The sequence below is a fragment of the Prinia subflava genome, chromosome 4, assembly GCF_021018805.1.
Source record: "Prinia subflava isolate CZ2003 ecotype Zambia chromosome 4, Cam_Psub_1.2, whole genome shotgun sequence".
Taxonomy (NCBI): Eukaryota; Metazoa; Chordata; class Aves; order Passeriformes; family Cisticolidae; genus Prinia; species Prinia subflava.
Genome location: NC_086250.1, coordinates 12754103 through 12775629, shown reverse-complemented (window position 1 = coordinate 12775629; position 21527 = coordinate 12754103). Strand labels below are relative to the sequence as shown.

The following is a 21527-nucleotide window of genomic DNA, read 5'->3' as shown; positions in this document are numbered from 1 at the left end:
TATCAGAACCAAATATGCCAATTACTTTTAATAATCTTATATTTTTTTAATAGTTGAATACAGCTCTGTCTCAGAGGAAGGCTGCATGACTGGCATTTCCCGGAAGGTCCATTTCTTTTATTCTTCTGCTTGTAAATGTCCTCAGCCTCACAAATACCCTAGGTCATACAGCCCTCAGATTTTTACAGTGTGTGATGATTTGTAGAGAGAAGGAGGAAAAAATTAATTTTATGATAATTTCCTGGATATTGGCTTTGTAGCCTATTACTTTGTGAAGTATAAGGAGGGACAGAACAAAATATTTTTATTGTTTCTGGCCTTTTCATCATCCTAAAAATATTAAAAGTTTCATGTCAGGCCTCCTGGTTAAGCCAAAAAATTTCTTGGAGGTCTGAGAGGGGCTGACTCCCATTGCCACATCCCGTGATGTGGGATGTGGACAGGCTGGATAAGTGGGCTGAGACCAAAGGAATGAGGCTTAACAAGGCCCAGTGCTGAGTCTTGCCCTTGGGTCACAGCAACCCCCAGCAGCTCCAGGCTGGGAAGAGCCGAGCAGGAGAGGGCCTGGGGCTGCTGCTCCATAGTGCATGCCCACCACAGGGCATGTCCAGGTGGGCAAGAAGGCAAATGGCTCCTGGGCTGGGTCAGCAGGACCAGGGCAGGGACTGTCCCCCTGTCGTGGCACTGCTGAGGCCTCAGCCCAAGTGCTGTGTCCAGTTCTGGGCCTGGCACCGCAAGATGGGCATGGAGGGGCTGGAGCGTGTCCAGGGAAGGGAACGGAGCTGGGGAAGGCAGGCTGGGCACAAGTCTGATGGAGCTGAGGAGCGGCTGAGGGAGCCGGGGAGGCTCAGCCTGGAGAAAAGGAGGCTCAGAGGAGCCTTATGGCTCTGCACAGCTCCCTGAGAGGAGGGCACAGCCAGGAGGAGTCAGGCTCTGCTCCCCGGGAACAAGGGCAGGATGAGAGGACACAGTCTTAAGCTGTGCCAGGAGAGGTTCAGTTTGGACACCGCGTGGATTTTTTTCGTGGAAAGGGTGACTCGGTATGGGAAGGGGCTGCCCAGGAGGCGGTGGAGTGCCCATCCCCGGAGCTGTTGTTAAGATGCACGTGGCGCCCGGTGCCACGGCGCGGCTGACACGGTGGCGAGCGTCCAAAGGTTGGGCTCGCTCATCTCCGAGCTCTTTTCCCGGCCGAATGCTCCTGTGACTCCGTGCGGGGCGCAGGCGGTGGCTGCGGCTTTCCCCCACCGCCGGCAGCCCCGCGCACCCCACGGCCGCCCCGCTCCGCTCCCAGCTCCGCTCCCGTCTCCGCGGTAACCGGGCGGGGCCGCGCCGCCCCTCGGCGCCGGGCGCGGGGCCGGCCGGGCCGCGGCGGGCGGAGCGTCCCGGCAGCGGCGGCGCGGGCAGCCCCGGCAGCCCCGGCAGCTCCGGCCCTTCTCCGTGGCGGCTCCCCCGGCGGCCCTGGCGGCTCCCCCGGCGCCATGTGCGAGCCCAGCAAGCAGGACATCGCCGCCATCTTCAAGCGGCTCCGCTCCGTGCCCACCAACAAGGTAAGGGGCCGGGCCGGCGGGCAGCGCTCGCCGCGGTGACACGTCGCACAGCCGGCGGGGCGGGGAGGCGCGGGGCCCGGCTGGTCCCGCCCGGGACAGCAGGGAAAGGCCCGGCGGGTCCCCGGGGTGGCCGTCCCGGGAGCGGGGGAGCTCTTCCCTGCCTGCCCCCCGTCCCTCCGGCCGGCATCCCGCATCCCGAAGGGATGAGCCCGTGGGGAGGGAGGTGTCTCAGGTCCGCTCCGCTGGGCGTAAAAACAAGTTCCCAAACAGCTGCAACGTAGTGTTGAGTGTGTGTTTCTTTTTTTTTGCGTCCTGTTTTTATTATCCACCAAAGTGGCATAGCCACTTATGCAGTGATTAAGGCTTGTTGTTTTTTAATCTTGTTGGGCTTGTCCCGTGCTCGGGTGGGTTTTTCCGTGGTGTAAAGGTGTTTCTGTAGTGCCCATTCCTGGGAAGGGTGGCTGGCCAGGTGACGCGGCACAAGCGCCTTCAGCTGCTGTGTGCTGTTTGTTTGTGTTGGCTTTGCGATGTGCCCTGAGAGCATATGTGAAATATACACCCACCAGGAAACTTCGGATTAGCGTTAGGAAGAAACACGTTGGGTTTGTTTTCTGGGAATAGGAATCCGGATGTCTGTCTCTGGTCCAAAACTGACTTCCACTCATTGAACACAATTCATTAAGACTGTACAGGTCCGGTTGCTCAAAGCAGAGCTTAGAGGTGAACGCTCAGTTTCTAACAAAAGTATTTTTTGCAGTGGGGTAAAAAGTTTATCAAGGAAAGGTCCTAGTCCCAACAACGAGGGTGAGAGAAGAAATTCGCTGTCACTCTGCCTGAAAATTGAGTGGTTTAGGGCTATTGTGATGCTTTCTCTGTATTGGGATCACAGGAGAATTGGAAAGTACAGCCCTGCCTGGCAAGCATGGAGTGCCCCGAGCAGTTCCCCGGTGCTGGGGACTCCTTGTTGCTGTGTAGATTTAATCAGGTGGATGCGGTACCTGTGGTCGCTCAGGTGGATCTGTCTCCCCATGTCAGATGGCACATAGAAATTCGGTGTTGACACAGCGATATTAGCACAGTGTGTGCTGCCACTCGCCATGGGCCAGTGGCAAAGAAGTGGCTCAGGCACAGAGAACCCGATAACAATGCGGTGGTGCCCGGTCTGGTTGACCTGAGAGAGGGAGAGTGGAAAACAACACCTTAGATCTCACATCTCTCCCATGCCCGTCTGTCTGACCGTTCTGGTGAAGTAAAAGTTGTTTATTCCATCAGTTTCTCCTTGCGTTTGTTTCCTTTCTGTTGTGTTCTTCTTAAGCAGTCTGTCTGCCCCTTTTATTTTTAAGTCTTTTTTTGTTGGGGAAGAAAGACATGGGAAAGTGCAAATATTGAAAAGGGTTCTGGATTAAAAGCTTAGTAATATGCTTTAGCTGTGCAGTTTATGGGTAGAGTTTGGGAAGAACTGCCTGCTCTAGGCAGGCATGTGCATGTACCCTGTTCTGGGTGCTCTGCAGTAGTTCTTAGTGCACATGAGCTTAGGAAAAGAATTCTTATTTAAATAAACCTGCAGTTTTGTTTGTGGTGATAGTGTGTTAATTTGTGTGATAGTGTGTTAATAGTGATGTGTGAATAATTGTCTTGAAACTAACGTAATTTCATGGTAGTTCCCTTTATGATGAGGTTTTGAGTTCTTGGTGTCTTTGGGTGTTACATAATGTAGAGCTGCCTGGTGGCAGCAGACTGGTGATCAACTGTCTGATGACTTAACAAACGGTGCAGTGGTTAAATAGGATGTATTTTGTACCCATAAAAATGTTCATAGTCCTTAAGCTACTTGATACTGTTAACTTGAGTGTTTGAGCTGTACAGCTCAACCCTTTTGCACACGCAGGTTTTTCATTCTTTCCCACTGGTTCTTTTCTTTGGTTGATGATGGTTCCTATCTCTGCTTGGACTGTACATGTTGTGCTGGTGGTTTATCAGTAATGGAGTTTTGTTATTACAGTGTGTGTTTGGGTGTGGTTTGTGTTGGGTTCTGCCCCAGGATGTACTCCACTATCTTGTGTCCCTTAAGTCATTTTGAGATGACTTAAGGGACAAAACGAGCAGTCCTCTTGCGTTCCTGTGGCCAGCCCTGCAGTTCCCTCCCTAATGTTGGCATTCCTGGCCGGGTGGCTGTGCTGTGAGCTGGCCTTACCTTGGCTCTGAACCCGTGTGCCCGTGCAGAGCTGCTTCCCAGCAGGATCAGCACCTGGGAGTATTGGTGCAAGAGAAGAAGGACAGCATGTCTGGGGACAGTGGCTGGGGACTAAGAGGAGCTGCTTGGGTTTGGATCACCTTGGCTGAGTGTGGCGTTGCCTCCTGAGCTCCAGCTGGGTTGGTGTTCAGGCAGCTGGGCCCACAGCCTGGGAATGGCAAGGTGTGGATCTGCCCCGGGCTGGAGCCCCGTTCCAGGGGAGGTTCAGAGTGGAGAGGCTGAAAGCCTCTGGGTAACCCTGACCTCAGGGATGAGTGCTCTTGCTGAACCCACTCACCTCTTCTGCTTGTGCCAAAAATAGCATTTCTGTTAGCTATTTATTACTGCACCTCCATAGCCACTGTCAATATTGAATTTATTTATTCATTAATGTAGGTGTTTTGTGCAAGGTGGATGTTTTATGATTTATTGACCACTTGCTGTGGATTGCACCCAAATCTCTGTGTTTGCTCTTGTACAGACATCTCAGTTAGGCCTTTGGTTGTTTTTTTTCCAAAGTGACTCTTACTGAATCTACACTGGGAAGTGTTTCAACACAAAATAAACAAAAAGCATGGAAGTGCATTTTGAAAGCACTAGATTATTTAAGCATATCCTTCAAATTTAGTTTTAATCAATATTTTAATATTTTAGTTGCACCTAAGTCTGTACAGAAAATACAGTTTGTTTTTTAAATGGAAACAATTTCATAGGGTCACTCTCAAATAGATTTTATTTTCTTCCCCGATTCTTCTTAAAATTTATGTGGTGGGAAGTACTTTAAAAATTGAGAAAACTAAGCAAAATTAGTCTAAATTTTAATGAAACATGCATCTATTTCTGTTGCATAGCACTGATGGAAATAGCAGTTCTTTCTTTGCTTTCAGAAGAAAATTGGATGTCCCTGCTTGCATCTCAGTCCTGAAAGGTACATTTTTATGCATGAGGAATAATCTCCACAGGTGTCTGAGGGACTCCTATGTGAGTGAAGATACTGAGTTGTGGCAGCCAGCTCCAAGGTGATGCAATTGACTTTAAGATGTTGAAATTACAAAGTGCTCATAATTGGAGGAAAGGAAAGGAAAAGGAAGAGAATCTTCAGGTATGTTTGTAACTGAACTTTTAAAAAATGGGTGTTGTTTTTAACCACCCACTCGAGATTCTCGTTTCCCATTTGTCTCCAGGGAATTTCCACAAGACTTTAGCTGTAAGTCAGCTTTGCTCTCCTGTATCAGAAGTGAGACCAGGATTGCTCTGTTGGCTTTGGTTTCAAGCAGAATCTTCTCCTTTTTTGTTATCCCCATTCTCCTTTGGCCTTGTAAGAAAAAGCCTGAAAATAGTCAATTTAAAATGAAGATGAGTCTCATGTTTATTAAGGAGCTGCTTCAAAGAATTGGGGGAAAAAGAACAAGTTCTGACTATTTAGGGTGTGTGCTTTCTTAGAATATGGCGTACATAAAGTCTTATTCATTCATCTTTTTGCTGAACTGTGCTTGTGCCTGATAAATTTCTACTGCTCAAGCTAAATGGACCCACATGAAACTGAGGAGTTTAGCCTCAAAGTGTTCCTGGGCATGTACTTGAAATTAAGTTGGATGGATGATGGGTGACATGACTTGAGCCCAGACTCAGGGCTTGTTTGACTGTGTATGTACACAAAGATAAAGACAAAAATCTGTATCCAGGTTTACAGAGGGAGTTTCTGGCAAGAAGACTTCTTAATTTTATTTTTATTTTGTTGTTCAGCTCGGCAAGGAGATGCTGGAAGCTCTGTGGCCTGTTTTTGATGTTCCGTATGTCCCCACCTGGCTTGGAATAAACTTCATTTTTTATATCTGCACATAGCTAGAGCTTCCATTCCTATCTGATGCATGCATCCTCCTTAATATAGGAGGATGTTAAAGGATAAAGTTGCAAGTTGGAATGCTGTCAATCTGTGTGTAAAAGCTTCTCTCTCGATGGAGTTATTTTTTATTAGGTGCCACTTAGGTGGATGCTTTTATTGTAAAAATACTTCTCTGCAGCCTTTGGAGATACCTCTGAAAAAGCATTGATCAGATGAAGTCCTGTCATGCAGGAATAGATGTGTACACGTGGCAGTAATTCAGAATAGCTGTTTCTGTTTAAAGTTGTCTTCTTTGCATTTGATAATTGATTTGTATGAGGTAATTTTTTTCTGGTTCTTGCTTTCCTTGGTCAAAGAAGCACAAAACTCTAGCTGAATAGAGGACAGCTGAAAAAAGACTTGAAAGTCGTGGTCTCTGCTGACCTGCAAAGTGTATGAGACACACACAGACACAGCTTTTGCTGTTTTGGCTGGATGTTAGAGGTCCAGCGTGGTGGCAGAGGGTAGGAAATTCCTGGGTTTGTCCATGCAGTAATTGTGGACCTGGTTGCTTTTTAACCAGTGTGGCACAGACAGTGGAAAGGCTGATGTGGCAATTGGTGTGTGATGAATCATGCAAATATCTGCAGAGGCTGCCCGGATTAGCAGTGCTCAGAGGCCTTCTTCACACAGCTGGATTGCCATGGCTTGCCCTGAAGGTCAAGGTTTCAATATAGGAAAGTAGATAATGGTGCCATTAGTCCTGCTGACAACCTTCTGGGGACTCCCAGGTGCAACATGAGGAGAGCCTGCCCTTGGGGAAGTATTTCTTAACCACTTTCCAATTCCAGCAGTTCTGGAAGAGCTGTGTTAAATGTGTGTTTGAACTAGATTGATGTGGGTTCTCTGACCTGATTTCTCAACCTGTGTGCAGTGGTTATTTTTGGAAATGGGGAGGCTGTAGTTGTGTGGGCAGATTGTGTAACTCCCCTTTAGATGTCTAAAATTAGGATACATGGAGCTGTCATGTCAACAAACACCATAAGAATGAGTTAACAAAGTTGGATCACTGCAGGGGTGTTACACTGACCTGTGATACAACTCTAAGGCCTAGTTATGCTCAGGTCCTGTTACTGATGTTTTTTTGCTTTAAGGTGTGTTTTGACTGTGGAGCAAAGAACCCCAGCTGGGCAAGCATCACCTATGGAGTGTTTCTCTGTATCGACTGCTCGGGCACCCATCGGTCCCTTGGCGTTCACTTGAGTTTCATTCGGTAAGTATGGGTGTGCTTTGACAGTAAAATTCATCTTCAGATAGTTTTGTTTGTTCACAGACCTGTTGAGAGAGAGGTCAAAACTCATTCTTCCTTCAGCTTCTGGTTCAAACCTTAGTGTTCCTGTTGGCTTTGCTGTATCTGATAGCTTCTTGGGAATTGTGTTCAATTCGCTAGCTTTGCTTCCTGAAGCAGCTCTTTGTGGTGGCACCTGAATTCTGCCCTTCCAAGCCAAACTATTCTGTGGTTCTGTACCTGGGTATTGCTCAGGCAGTCAGCTGGTGGAATGAATCTGAACCCTGAGCTTGTCCTGTTCCAGGTGGGTGTCCCAGCTGCTGACTCAGGACCTTCTGGGGTCTGATAAATAACTACAGATTACAGAAAAGGGGGGAGAGAGAAACACTTGGCAAAAAAACCAGAAACAGAGTGATTTTAAATGGCTTTGGTGATAACACTAAAATAATTTCTTTGTATTTAGGTCTACAGAACTGGATTCCAATTGGTCCTGGTTCCAGCTGAGATGCATGCAGGTCGGAGGGAATGCAAATGCTGTACGTACTCCTGAGTGTTTAATTTGCACACTGAAGCTTGGTAGGCTTGGAAAATGTTGTCTGTCCTTACTGCCTCTCTTCCTGAGATTATTTTTATTTTTCCAGCCCTTTTTCTTTGTTACAGCCCACCCCCCCTGCATTTTTTAAGAATTCCTCTGGATGCTGGTTTTATCCTCCATTCTTGCAACTTCTCCATTTTGGTATGGTCTGAAAATGGCGGGATTGTTTTCTTAGGAGTCAGTGATGAAAATCACTGAAAAGGCCAAATCAGCTTCCCTGTCAGTACATCTCTAATTTGGACAGCTGCTGAAAGGTGGCTTGTAAAGCAAGCTGATGGCCCCTTCCTGTGACCATCATTCTTTCCATGGCTCATGAAAAAACCATGCCAAAAGCCCTGGAACTGCCAAAAGTCACCTTGGAGTCAAGATCTTCACCTGGGTTAGCACTGAAGATAAGACATGCTGCATGGTTGGAGGGGGACAGGCGGTGTCGTGGTCTGGACCAATTCATATTGGCTGTTACTTTCAACTTGAATTTTTTATGTTCTTACACAACGTGTTTGTAAATTGAAGTTCTGTTGACAGCTGTTGCATTCTCAATCTCCCTTCTTCTTTTGTAAGCTCTTGGGCAATCTTTTCACAGCTTTTTCCACAAATAACTGAATGCTTCCTTAAGTTGGCCCACCTAGTGTGGAAACATGTAACTTCAAGAACAATTTTTACTTCCCTTCTAATTCCCTGAGTGCTTATCCCTTACATTTTTTCATTTGTGCTTGGTCCTTAATGTTGTTTCTTTAAGAAGCTTGACCCAGTCTTGCTTTTCAAAGTCTTTTCCTTGACAGTTTTAACCATCTTTCCTTAAGTTTTTCAGGTTTTTATAATTTTTTCCTATTTACAAAAAAGTGCTGAGTTCAGGATCATTGTTACTTATCTTCCACTTCTGTATTTTCCAGTCAAATATTTTTCTTTGAGTTTGGCATGCAGCAAGTCACTATCTCAGGCTTACAGATCTGAGTAGTTACATGGTGTCTTCTCCCTCTTTTTCTTCTGCCTGTCTTTGCTAAGTTATTCCTTTCCATGTTGGTACTGCTGTTATATGAATGTCCTCATCAAGTTTCTGTTATGCCACTTAGTACTTGAAAAACACAGTTTTGACTAATGAGAAGAGGGAGATTTCGTGTTAAGAATAGTTTATTTTTAGCCAAATGCTTAAAAGCTTTGATTAAATTAATCAGTTTTGCTGTGTAAATGGTATGAGGCAGTTGGAAAGAAGAAATGGCAAAGTTTGAAAAAGTTTTCAGTTAATCTTAGAAAGTCTATTAGCAGAAGAATAAAAATAAACCTTAATTGTTTAATTGAGTGGGGTTTTGTCTTCCTGCTTGGATGTCACTGTTTCCTGTCATACATTGTAGCAAGAGGTGCAGTATACCCTCAGCAACTCCCCAAATATCTTAAATTCTCAATGGTCTGGTTTGGATTACTTCAGAAGATTAATACTCAAAACCTGAAAAAACAGATTCGTGAATTGTCTGGATATTTGAAGTAAAATTAACGCTTTTCTTTTAATGGCACTAAAAAGCCATTCTCTTTTGGTTCCATTTAAGTACCAAATTCTAGTTTTACTAACTCTTGGCTGGAAGCATTGCTAGATTAACATCAATCATTTGTGTTCTGTATTTGCCTGATGATGCTGAATCCTGGATAACAGCAGTTCTGAGCTTCCTGCTCTGTTTTAGCTAGCTAAAAACCCAAAGTGTCCTTAGTTCCTTGTGCTTTCAGATCAAATCTCTATGGTGGTTGGAATTAGGATTTCTAAGAAGCCCCTCTGAGTACCAAGTTAATAGGTGTGTATACTTACATGCAGAAATACACAATCTTCATTTATTCATTTTATATAAACACACAAGCCTATAAACATATTTGGGCACATGGATATGTACATAAACACCCCTTTCTTTTGAGGGAGGACTTCAAAATTTTTGTACACTCGTGAGTGTACAATGAGTGTACAATTTTTGTACACTCATTTTGATACTATTGAACGTACACTGATCTCCCCAGCCTGACAGAGATGAATCCAAGCAATGCCTTTTAGAAAACTGGGAATGTCTTGTGGAGCACAGCTACTGGCTGGTTAATTTTACCTCTTCCTTCCACTTAATCACTTAATTTCAGAACAAGGATTTTTTTGGATATAATGGAAGCTTGCATTTGTATGTGCTCTTTAGGCATCACACTGATGTATTGGGGTTTTTCTGTTTTATTTATATGTAAAGAAGTCATCAGAGTGGAGTTTCCTTTGTACTTTGCAGATTACTTGGACTTCATAATTTAAAGATTAGATTTAGGCTGAAGGGCACAGTAGTTTGCTGCACTGCAATATATTTTTGTGCCAAATGTCATTAGCTTTCAAGCCTGTTGCTCACAGCATTTTCTGTGTTCTGCTTCCCAGTCTGCCTTTTTCCACCAACATGGGTGCACAACCAACGACACCAATGCCAAGTACAACAGTCGTGCTGCTCAGCTCTACAGGGAGAAGATCAAATCTCTTGCCACACAGGCCACGAGAAAACATGGGACTGATGTGAGTAGTGTGTGTCCTGAGGCCTGGACATTCCTGCAAAACTTCACCTTCTTTCCCTCTAAAGTCACTTTAAATTTCTAATCAGTAATACAGAAGATGGTGTCTTCAGATAACGTGGCCATTTCTCCATGAGCCATGTAGTGATTTTACCTTTGGTTATCTGAAATTGAATATTTAGAGGAGTACAGCATGAAAAATTGTAATGGAATTAACTACAGACTCTGTGTGATTTAAGTGGGGTTTGTTTTGAACAGGTAAATAATGTATTTTTTTTCTCTACAAAAATAATGTTTGGGAAATTAGCAAGTTGTGTAGAACTTGCTGTTCTCCATCAGAAATGCTGAGGCAGTTCACACAAGCTGTCAAAACATTGTTAGGTTGCTGACAGGACTTAAGGAAAGTATTCAGAATTGATTTCTGAAGTGTTAGATAAGTTTGACAACAGTTCTCGTCCTCATACACAGAAAACGTATTTTAGTTGTTTAATTCAGGTTGTTAAAGTTTGTGAGTGGTTCATTTGAAGTTGATCAGATGAGTGGAAATTAAGAGCAAGAAGGCTTGATTTTTTTTTCTCTTATCTGTGCATCAAACAGTATAAAATTTAATAGATCATTCTTAATTGTTCATGCTATGGACAAGATAATTCACATCACTTAAGTTCAGAGAATAGTTCTTTTGGCTTAGTAAACAGCTTAAGATGCAAAACATGTTCAAGTAAATACAATGTACTGTGTGTATCTAAGTTTATGGCAAGTTCCCCAAAGGACTCTTTGAGGAGCTGTGATTATCTTGCTTCCATTACACATTCCATCCAATTGTTTGTTAGTAAATATATGAAAAATTCACTAAATATTTAATAAACCTTTTTAGTTGTGCCCTGCAAACTTAAGTGATTATGTGCTATTTAAATTACTGAAGTAAATTATTCAGACAATTGGATTTAGTAGCAACCATCCCCTCCCCTGTCACATGTTAAAGATTCCTTTTGTGACTTACTGATAGAGCTGATTGTTGGATGGTGAGGTGAGCTGGCTGTACCTTCACTATCCTTTCTGACAGAGGTCATTATTCCTGCATGGAGTAGGAAGAGCTGTGAGAAAAGGTTTGCCTGAGTCATCTTGGAGTGCAGGTCCCAGGCTGGAGTCCTGTCCTGCACCCTGTGGCACTCTGGGGACCCCAGCCTGAGATCTGGCTTTGCCAAAGCTTTTGGCTGCTCCACCAAGAACACAAGAGATACAAATGAATTTAATTTAAAAAGGAATGTCATCTATTGAACATGGGATACATTTGTAAGGAAAAAATATGGACAAGAAAAAAAATGAATACCTTTTTAACCTGAAAACAGAGTCATGTTAAGATTAATGCATTGGAAAAAATACATTCATGCAATTAACCTGTAAAATTGTGTCCCTTAATTTCAGCTGTGGACAGATGGGTGTGGAATGCCACCAGCATCAACTCAAAACAAAGAGGAGGAAGATTTTTTTGCATCCCATGTTTCTACCAAGGTACAAATTACCTGTCTACTTGTTGTTTCCTTGCTAAACACTTTGGTTGACTGTGAGCTTTAAATGGTGAAGATTAAATCTTGAAAGAAAACTTTCTAAGAATAGGTAGGTCAGGGAGATAATATGTATTTGCTTTGCATTCTGTCAGTCTCAGAATTCTTCCTGGATGTGAACCACTTTCTAAGGTGATCATTTTAAATGACCCAAATAGTAGCTAAATGTGGAATTAAAATCTCTTTTTTATTTGTAGACATAACAATTCCACTTGGAACCAGGATTTCTTGCTTGGAAATGCTCTGATATAAATATACTGTGTTGCACCTTGGGTTTTCAATCAGCAAAGTGTAACCGTTCTTAAAACATTTGTTGTGACCTGGTCACAAACCTGCCTGTGTAGAGGATGTGTTTGAAGGGAGTGGGAGGACACACCAGGAATGTTGGTGGGACTGCTCACAATCAAAAATGAAGTGTGTAGAAAATGAGAAATGCAAGAGCTTGTGGTGATTTTGTGTAAGTAAATCATCCAGCATGCAATAAATAAATCTAAAGCACAGTTAAAATGCATATCATTGGTTTTGATGGTAAACATATGGTAAACAAAATTCCTGAGAGGGGAAATAAAAGCATTCAGGAGTGCATTGAAACCATCTTGTTTTTAGTAAAGGTAGGTATTTCTTGTAATTTTAGTAGTTGCTCTTCTGAGTGCAGGTTTTAATCCTAAAAGCTGTAATCATAAGATTTCAATATTAATAAACTAGTGATGCTTAGGCAGTCTTTAGCTAAGTGCTCATATTTATTTGCTATATTCTATTTTCTGTGCACTTTTGATTTTATGGGGGTTTTTTTCAAGGCAAAGGATGCAGAGTGGATGCTACCAGAACCAGTTTCCCTCCAGCAGAAAACTTCAGAAAACATTCCAGAATCCTGTGGAGGTATGACTGATTCCTTGTTCACAAAAAGTTGCATTTTTCTGTTATTGTCTTAGTTTAGTCTCTTTTTACCTTGCTTTATTAGTTAAATAACCTAACTGTGCTTAATAACACAAGAAGTTGGGGTGCCTGCTGCTCTTTTAGTGACTGATGGAAATACCACATTATGGTGTCCCTGCCAGGCACTGCCCTGAGTGCAGTGAGATGTGTTTTGGTACTTTGTGCATTCTGAAGAGCCTTCTGATATTCTTACCCTTGTTATTCCTTGTCTTTTAGGACCAGAACATGGACCAAGTGTTGATGGCCTTAGCACATCCCCACAGCCTGCATTAGGTAATGAGTGCAAGCAGCAGAGGAGAGCAGCAAGGGTAGGGAACCCAGATATCCCTTTGGACAGAGATGTCTGCCTGGGAGCAGCTGTGAAATAGATTTTGCTCCCTTGTCAGAAATCTGAACATAAACACTTGGACTGGAAAAATCCTGTGTTGATAATGCAATTACCTTCAATGACCAGGCTCTTACACTTAGCGCTGAGCAGTTTATCATACTGTGAGTAAGGAAAAAACGCTGATGGAAATAGAATAAAGTATCTCAGTGATTTGTCACTTTGAGGCTTGTCCTGCAGGACCAGGTTTCAGAGAACTAAGTGTTGATTCTCAGCAGCACAGAGGTAGTAAAGAAGTGCTGTCTGGGCCTGTTTCAACACTTTAGGCAGATGTGGTCTTCATCACTGTTTTTATTTAGGTTTGGTTATTTTAGAGCTGGAGACTACAAAAAAGTTCACTGTATGCACTTCCTGCTTTTCTCACTTGTATCTTCAACACATCCTCCTAAAACAAGTGCTTTCCTTGGTTTGGGCATCACAACTTCTGTCTTTAGGGAAGAATCTCTGTTCTGTGTATGCCCCTTTCCATGCACATTTCAGAGTAGTTCTTCTGTGTGCACAGGCATCCAGTAGGAGCTGTTTATAATGCTTGTGATGTTTTAGTGATGCAGGTATGTGTTGTGTGTGTCACTGGTGGGTTTGAGCACAGCCAGTGCCTTTCTAGACAGGGAGAAACTCATCTTGGAAGTGATGTGAGGTCAGGTGGGCCTCAAGCCTGGTTCAGAAGAGCAAGTGCTGCTTTCCTGTTCTGTTGACTAGCAGGGGTCTACAACAGACAACTGAGCTGCAATTTTATTCCTGTTGTGTATTTTCAAGATCCCAATCAAAGGTAGCTCCCCACATTTTCCTGGAGATACTCACAGCTCTGTTCTGTAGCTCAGTTTAGTATCCCAGCCCCTCAGTATAGAAAGACATGAAAATAAGTGGCAAAAACTATTTGGAGGTTGAGGTTATGGAAATTTTCTTCTGCAGTTCTGGAATTAATAAAAATTGTGTGTTAACTAATGTACATTTAATCCTTGCAGAGAACACCACCTTCATAAAAAAGAAGCCAAATCAAGCTAAGAAGGGGGTAAGTGTATGTAAACCTTGAGTATTTTTAACTGTATTATAGGTCATTTATTTCAAGGTAGTTTAAAGATAGTCTAAAGATAGTTTACAGACTTGCTTCTGCATGGGGTCTTAGCACTTTCTTAGCATCTGGTCTCTGTGAAAAGGCAGGAAGAGAGTTTAGTGTCTCCAAATTTGGGTTCAAGTCACGGGAAGACTGAGGAAAGCAGCTCAAGTTTGGAATGCAGCTGTTGCCCCTCAAGAAGCAGCCCTAATAAGTCACCCTGATGCCACCCTAATCGTGGGCTGTCAGGGTGACAGCTTGTTACAAACTCTGGGCCACTGTAGGACAGAAGATTCTGAAGGTTTATTGGAGCAGAAAATTTAGATTAAATCCCATGATTTTGTGCTCCCACTAGAAGACCCTAATACTCAAGAGGAATTTTTATTTTGAGTGGTTTGTGCAGAATCTGTTCCCTTCCAGTGAGAACAACAGAACTGGGTTGACAGGTGCAGGTACAGTTTGTGATCTGTGTGTGCATGGCCTGGAGCTTTTACATGAAGGCTTTAAAGCAATAAAAGAAGATAAATGCACTGTCAGTTTTATTGTTGCTGCAGTGTTGCAGGTGAGGAATTAAACACAGAGGAGACGAGGAGACTAAGAGCAGCAGTTTGAGGGCTGTTCCACCATCTGAGTCAGCACCATTGTATCCATATTTGCAGTATTAACTGTTTTATATATCTAATAATGGTTTTATTGCAACAAAATCCATTATATTATTCCTATACAACAAAAGAAACCAAAGTTGTTCTGTAAGTTATATTTATTTGAGCCTGCCAATCTCTCAACAATTAGAACCCAAATATTTCTATTTTTCTGTGGGACCTCACTGCAGAGCTAACTAAATTTGTAAGAACAATTAGCAGGAGCAGAATTTTGAAGTCCAAATTATGGAAAGAAGTACTTTCTCTGCTCCAAATTCTCCTGCAAGGACTGCTCCCAGACAGGGTGTTGCTGTTGCTTTCACATTTGGCTGTTGAGTCAGCTGAGGTGGTTGTCTCAATTATAATATTGGGGCTTTTGGTTTTTTGTTTTTCAATAATTCCAGCTTGGTGCCAAAAAAGGTGGTTTGGGAGCCCAAAAAGTGAGCTGCCAAAGCTTTAATGAGATTGAAAAACAAGCACAAGCTGTAGATAAAATGAAGGAACAGGAGGATCTTCACAGTAGTAAGAAAACTGAGAAGGAAGAGCCACTGTAAGTATGACTTAATTATACAATGGTAAACCATGAAGCCTATTTTAATGAGCTAATTGACAGCATTTTAAATACTACCACAGATTAGCATATGCCAATAAAACATCAGTTCTTCAAAAAAAAATTCCCAAACAGACATGGTTAAGATGAGCCAAGCAGTATTTCCCCCAGTCCCTTCCTTTCGGCTACTAAAGATACGTTATACAGTTGATGAGTTACTGTAGGAAATTAAGAAGACTCTTGACTATTGAATATTTTTTATCTCGTGCTAGTTACTTAGTTTATTTTGATTTGGTGTAGTCAACTCAGTACTATTGAAAACAGTCTTTCTAAGAGCATAGGGAATATTCAGCTTAACTTGCACTTACTGGGTAAGAGCAGAGGAAGTTGAGGTATGTCTCAAATAGCCTGATGAAGCTTTCAGCTGATTTCTACTGGAACTGCCTTCATTTTCACCAAAACCCTTTGAATAATTCTGTCTGAAGCCTTGAATCTGTTGGTCCTCCTTAATTAATAAATACTCAGCCCTAAAGCTCAGAGGATGCTGTTCTTGATTCCTTCCACATTCCTCTGCTGTGGGCTTTTGGTTTTTAGTATTTCATTAGTCCTCATCAAAATTAGACTACTAAATAGTTGGTAAGTGTACACTTCTACTGTTACAGGCTTAACGTCCTGTCAGGTGCTAAAGAATCCTTCCTATAACCTTTTAAGAAGTTTTCTGAATTATTACATAATTACAGGATCACTTTTTACTCATGATACCGAGGTCTTTGGTCTATAATCTCCTCCCCATTCCTTTTGCTCACTTTGATGTTGACCTTGCAGAAATGAATGTTTTGGTTGCATTAAAAATGCCAATCACAAGGGGATCATTCGAAGTGTTTTAACCACAACATCATGGTTCCAGGTGATTGCCAAAAACTACCACCGGAGAGACTCTGAAGTAACAACTAAATAATCACAAAAAGGATTGTTCTTGTATTATTATTCTTTATCAATAGTGTCTTTGATTGTATAATTCCGTTTGGAAGAAGGTTCCAAGTAGTGCCTTGGGTTTTGTGTCAGAAATTTATAAATCTAAAGATCCAAACCAACTTTTATTAAGAGTTCTGCAATCTTTCTGCAGTGGCCAAAATCCTCCAAAAATGCTTGTAAACACGAGGGATGCACATACACTGAGTTTATGGATCCAGTCCCACTGGAGGCAAGAGAGCTGTATTTCCCTGAGATTATCATTTGGGAATTTTAACTGTAGGTGGCAGCAGTTACCAAAATGAAAGGAAGGGTGAACGCTGCTAAAACTGCATTTGCTTCCAACTAATTTGTGTGGTGGTTTTAATTTTAAAAGCTTAAGTAATAAGCTTTACTAAATTAATTCAATATGACTTTGTTATGTGGCAGGAGCGGAAGTGATTCGGTATTTAGAAGGAGGAAGAGTTCTGAGACTTGAAACTTTAAATGTGATTTTGAATTCATACACAATTTCCTTATCTTCTGCTGTGCACTGACAAGAACAGATAGCTGATATTACTTTTAAAAACTTGATCTGTATTCCCATTTGTTTTAATCAAGAGCAAATTAGATTTTGATGTTAATAAAATAGGTTTCCTGAGATGGACTGCTAATCTTACTGCTTAAAGTGCTGTGTAGATGTTATCAGTTATTCCTTTCTGCTTTGCAGCACGTCTACCAGCAGCATCCTAAATCTCATTTGCCTTTCTTCTGATAGTTCATTTGTACTTCATGCCAGTTGAGATTCATGAATTAAAATATTGCTGAGTTGCTCATTAAAATCAATTAAAAATGTATCCCTTTTGACCTGACAAATAAAATTTAAGCAGTATTTGTGCAATTCTGTAATCAAGATGAAAAACCTCAGTCTCTGCTGCACTGGTGTGACTGGAAAATAATAAGATGGTTTAGAGGTGAGAGATGGAGACTGAGCTGGGCGCAGATGCTTCCCTTAAGGGAAGGCATTAGAAAATACAGTGCTACAATAAATATTGTTACTGTTCTACTGATATTGCCAGGCTCATAATTCAGTGTAGCACTGGACGTTTCTCTGGTAACTGTGTTTTTTTCCAGTGTATCATCTTTAAGGTTGGCCTACAGAGATCTTGATATTAAAGCAAAAGAAGAAACCTTAAACCTCTCTGGTAAGAAGAAAACGGAACTGGAGAGGCTTGGCATGGGATTGGGCAGCAGCAGGAGGTATGTGACGTTCTGGAAACTGTGTTTGAAATACTCTGTAGTTTGTGCACTTATCCCTCATTTTACTCAGGAAATGAGGAAATGGACTAGAGCATGTTATGGAAACTTGAACAATATCAGCAAAAAATCATCTCTTTCTCAAGGAGAAGCTTCTGGTAGATTTAAATTCTAATCTGCCATACAGAGGTCAACCTAGATTGTGTTTTCCATCTGTCAGAATGGGCTTTGTGTTCGGAAGTCCTGTCCCTACTTGAGAGATCAACAGTTTTCTGAGGGTTTCCTTTATTTTAATTCCTCTTTCCTTAAATGTTTGTATAGCTTAGGCTTTCTCAGCAAGCTTCAGAAACTAGATTTGGGCTTTGATTTTTGTCATCTTTTTACAAGCTTGTTTTCTTCCTGTCCCCAGTGGCATTTCTCACTCAGTCTCCTCAGATATGCAAACAATAGAGCAGGAAACTCCTACAATCGCCAAGCCGAAGAAGAAGTACATGGATGATGTGGAAGACTCTTACTTTTGTTCTAGCTCAAGGTATTCTTTAAGCTTTTGATTGTGGATGGGCTCAGAAGTATATGGAAGTTCTGTAATAATATGCACAGTATTTTTGAAAGCTGAGATGAAGGCAGTTTTAACCTGTGTGCACACTCAGTGTGTTTTCAGGGGGCATCTGAATCAAAAGAGATGTGGAAGAGTTGACTTTGCCTCAGTGACAGACAGGTTTGTGAAGCAGGAGAGGTAGCTTTGTTGGGAAAGTGGTCTGAACTATGTGTTTGTAGATTTTATCTTGTCCAGAGTCCAGTCTCTGCTTGCCCAGGCAGTTGCCATATAAACTTTTATTTGCTGTATTTCAAATCCAGTGATTTTTTTGTCAGAATTACGTGTGTTCATTCCCTTTTTCTTTCTTTCTTTCTTTCTTTCTTGTGCTGTTGTCCGCAAATTAAACAAGCATTGAAGTCTGATATTAGATGTACTACAGTTGCATCATTCTCTGCATGCCAAATGCAAAATCTTCAGTATTTTGAGGTATTTGTGCTGGGTGTGTTGTTTCTGCAGTCCTATTTCAAGAGACTTGTATGTAAAATGTAAAACATAAAATATAAGTGAAAAATAATTGAGACATTTGTTTATCAGAGGATGAGTGCGATGCACACTATAAAATATTGCTCTTGGGAGAAGAAAAATAATTAAATCTTACAGGCATTAATTGCAATGAACCAGCTGTTTCTGGACTGAGAGATATAAACAGGTGTTGCTTTCATAAACTGCCTTTATTGGATCCATGCCACAGCAACATGAGAAATTGTACCTAATTGTTTGTAGACAGGCAAATAAAAGCACAAAGGCTTTTGTGTCAGTATTTTGTAGTGCAATCACTGCAGCAGAAATACAAATGTGGGTCCAAGGAAAGTGGCAGCGGTCTTGTAAAATAAAATGTAGCATTTCAGTGCTTGCCTTGTTTGTTCTCTGAAAAGAACTGTTAGAGCTCTCAAATTATTCATCAGCTACCAGCAGGCAAAGGATGAATTATGGAGGAGGCTTTTTAATGTGTTGTGGTTCAGTGATTAGAGGATAAATTGTAACCTGGCTGTTCCTGCTCCTGTTGTTCTGCTTGGAGCTGGGAGGATCTAATTGGAGTTGGTGCACAAGTTCATTATCTTTAAGGAAGAACAGTCAGAGTTGGACTTAAGGGTATTATTATCCTTTATTTCAAGCTGTGACTTGGAAATAGAGGCAAAGTATCATCTTAGTATATGCCCAAATGCATAATAATCATGCTGGATATTGGAGTGCTGGTAAGCAAGCTAAAGGTCTCAAGGCTTAGATGTAAAATGGAAGCCTCTGAAAATCCTGAATTTTGATCTTTTGCTACAGTTAATAAAATCTTTATTAATGTCACAGTGTAAAATTTTGTTTTCTGTTAAATGCAGTTTTTCTTTCTCTCCTTCACCCCAAATACTGAGAAAGTATTCTGCAAAGCTACAAAAATCTGGGAGGGAAGCTTAGAGAAAATAAATACTTTACTCAAATCAGCTCATGTAGCCCCCACCCAATGCCGTGGTCTTGGTGGCCATTGTGAGACTGGAAAGCTTCAAATCCATAAAAACTCCTTGATTGTTTGTTGTTATGGAATTTAGAAGATTGCTGTGGTTTCTTTTTGTCTGTCAGGAGAGAGGCACCTGCTTTTTGTAGAAGTTCATTCCAGATCTGTCCCTCATATTTTCCATGCTTGCTGCTGAGACTTTGCTGCTGCAGGTGTCACATTTCTCATAAACTGCAAAAACGAGTGGCCTGACCATTCATAGCACAAACATGGAGAACTTTCTTTTTTAAGAGTATTTTTCACAAAATGCAGGTGCAGACTTTAATATCCTGTCTTGTTCTACTGAATGGTTCCATTCTCCTATCCCCCTGTGATTTTGATCATCTTTCTCCCCATCCTGGCCATAGCCAAACTTAGGTAAATTTCTTTAAGCATAAAACCTTCATCTTTGGCATTTTATAGGTTTTGGTGGTGTATTTTTTTTCAAATTCTTTCCACGTATGCTAAGATATGTGTAGGTAATCAAAAGGGGAAAAGATCAAATCATGCACCAGAATTGACAAACATGCTTCATTTTGTTTCCTTTTCTTTATTTCATGTTTTCCTTGCAGTTTTGATGTGCAAGAGAAGATTGCCTTAATAAATTCAGACTCACTTTCAAGTAATACATTTTACCATTAAATTTTAATAAAATGTGCTGCAAAACTCACAGGTTCTTAATATTTGGATTTTGAAAAAATACAGAGCCAGAAATAAAAGCTTTCCTGCCTGTTCTAAGCCATTGGATTCAACTGTATAAAGCTTCTAAAGCAGTATTTGGAAATCCAAATTACTCACAGACAACTGTAATTTTGGTGAAAACATACTTGCTAGTGAATACTTACAGCGGTCATTATCTAACAACAAATAAATATATTCCCACTTTTCAATAAATGAAGTTCTGACTTTTCAATAAGCTTTTTTTTTTTTTTTTTATTCTAGGTACTATGATTCTTCAGATTTGAGAAGCAGCACTTTCTCTAAATGGGATGACAATTCAGATGCTTTTTGGAAGAAAGAAAATAGTAGTAAAGACGTTGATATATTGTTAACTTCAAAAAGCACAGGATTTTCAGACAGGTACACCAAGAAAATCAAACTGATTTTTGTCTGGAAAGCCCAAGTTTCAATTTGATTTGAATCCTAGTCATAGTAGTGGGATTTTCTTCAGATTATAAGAGGATTTGGCCAGAACTTCCATCAGCAGTCAAGGGATCTCCTAACTGAATTTCTTTTGGTAGCTGAATTTCTTCCTCACATTTTAAGCTCTGTCTGTTGTGCTCAGAGCTGTTCAGTGCATGTGCTGGAAGTTATTCCCAACCACATCCAGCAAAAGAGGAAACAGACAAAAGATGTCAGGAGAAACTCAAATATTTGCCCTGTTCTGAGCACATCTGCTTTGTTTATTGTGTGATGAAACTAAGGAAATCTTGTTAACAAATGAAGGGAAAATTTGGGGTGCTCAGTTCTGAGGATGAAGGTACTAGAGACACAAATAACAGTTCTGATTGTGATGATAAAAAATATCTTTTCTATATGAAAAATGTGTTTTTGTCTTTGTAACCAAGTAGAAAATGTAAGAATGGGAGGGGTTATATGCTTGGTTGGTGTTTTCTGCCTGTCTTCTTTCTACTTTAAATAATATTTTTCATTTATCTGTACGATACTGTTTGAGCACTGCAGTGCTGCTTGTTTGATTCCTTTCATTCTCCACGATGTGAGTGAGGTTTCTCCCCTGATGCAGTTTGTTTTCCTTCCAGGCCTGCATCTCGGCGTAAGCCTGAGCAGGAACCTGCTGCAAGCACAGACGAGGCACAGAAAAAATTTGGCAATGTCAAAGCCATTTCATCAGACATGTACTTTGGAAGGCAAGATCAGGCTGATGTAAGTAGGAAACAGTGCTAAGTATTTTTAAATGTTAAAATATTCTTTGACTATAAAAATAGTATTCTTTTGAGTAAGAAAGAAGGCCACAAATAATTAAAATTGGTAGCATTACTAAGGTTGTAGAATTATATCCCCTTGATTTGTTTGATAGACATGTAGAAATTTCTGATCATTTAGAATTTAATCTTAAGGAATTTCAGTTGCACATAGGA

At 41.3% G+C, this 21527-nt stretch overlaps 1 protein-coding gene across 3 annotated transcripts in view; it reads left to right on the top strand.

Annotated features, from left to right (window-relative positions):
- The first annotated feature begins 1337 nt into the window (after positions 1-1337).
- The window catches only part of ARFGAP3 (ADP ribosylation factor GTPase activating protein 3), a 25921-nt gene continuing 5731 nt past the window's right edge, over positions 1338-21527 (top strand). The window contains exons 1-13 of one of the 3 annotated variants that reach the window (XM_063395513.1): positions 1338-1547; positions 6760-6878; positions 7357-7429; positions 9881-10012; positions 11434-11520; positions 12371-12452; positions 12726-12782; positions 13860-13906; positions 14994-15139; positions 17225-17350; positions 17757-17879; positions 20371-20508; positions 21189-21312. In XM_063395513.1, the coding sequence (XP_063251583.1) occupies positions 1479-1547; positions 6760-6878; positions 7357-7429; positions 9881-10012; positions 11434-11520; positions 12371-12452; positions 12726-12782; positions 13860-13906; positions 14994-15139; positions 17225-17350; positions 17757-17879; positions 20371-20508; positions 21189-21312 (1323 nt within the window). In that variant the 5' untranslated portion in view covers positions 1338-1478. Of the gene's footprint in view, positions 1548-2651; positions 2792-4862; positions 4883-6759; positions 6879-7356; positions 7430-9880; positions 10013-11433; positions 11521-12370; positions 12453-12725; positions 12783-13859; positions 13907-14993; positions 15140-17224; positions 17351-17756; positions 17880-20370; positions 20509-21188; positions 21313-21527 lie in introns of those variants that run through there. The other 2 variants (XM_063395515.1, XM_063395514.1) reach the window with 2 other exon arrangements.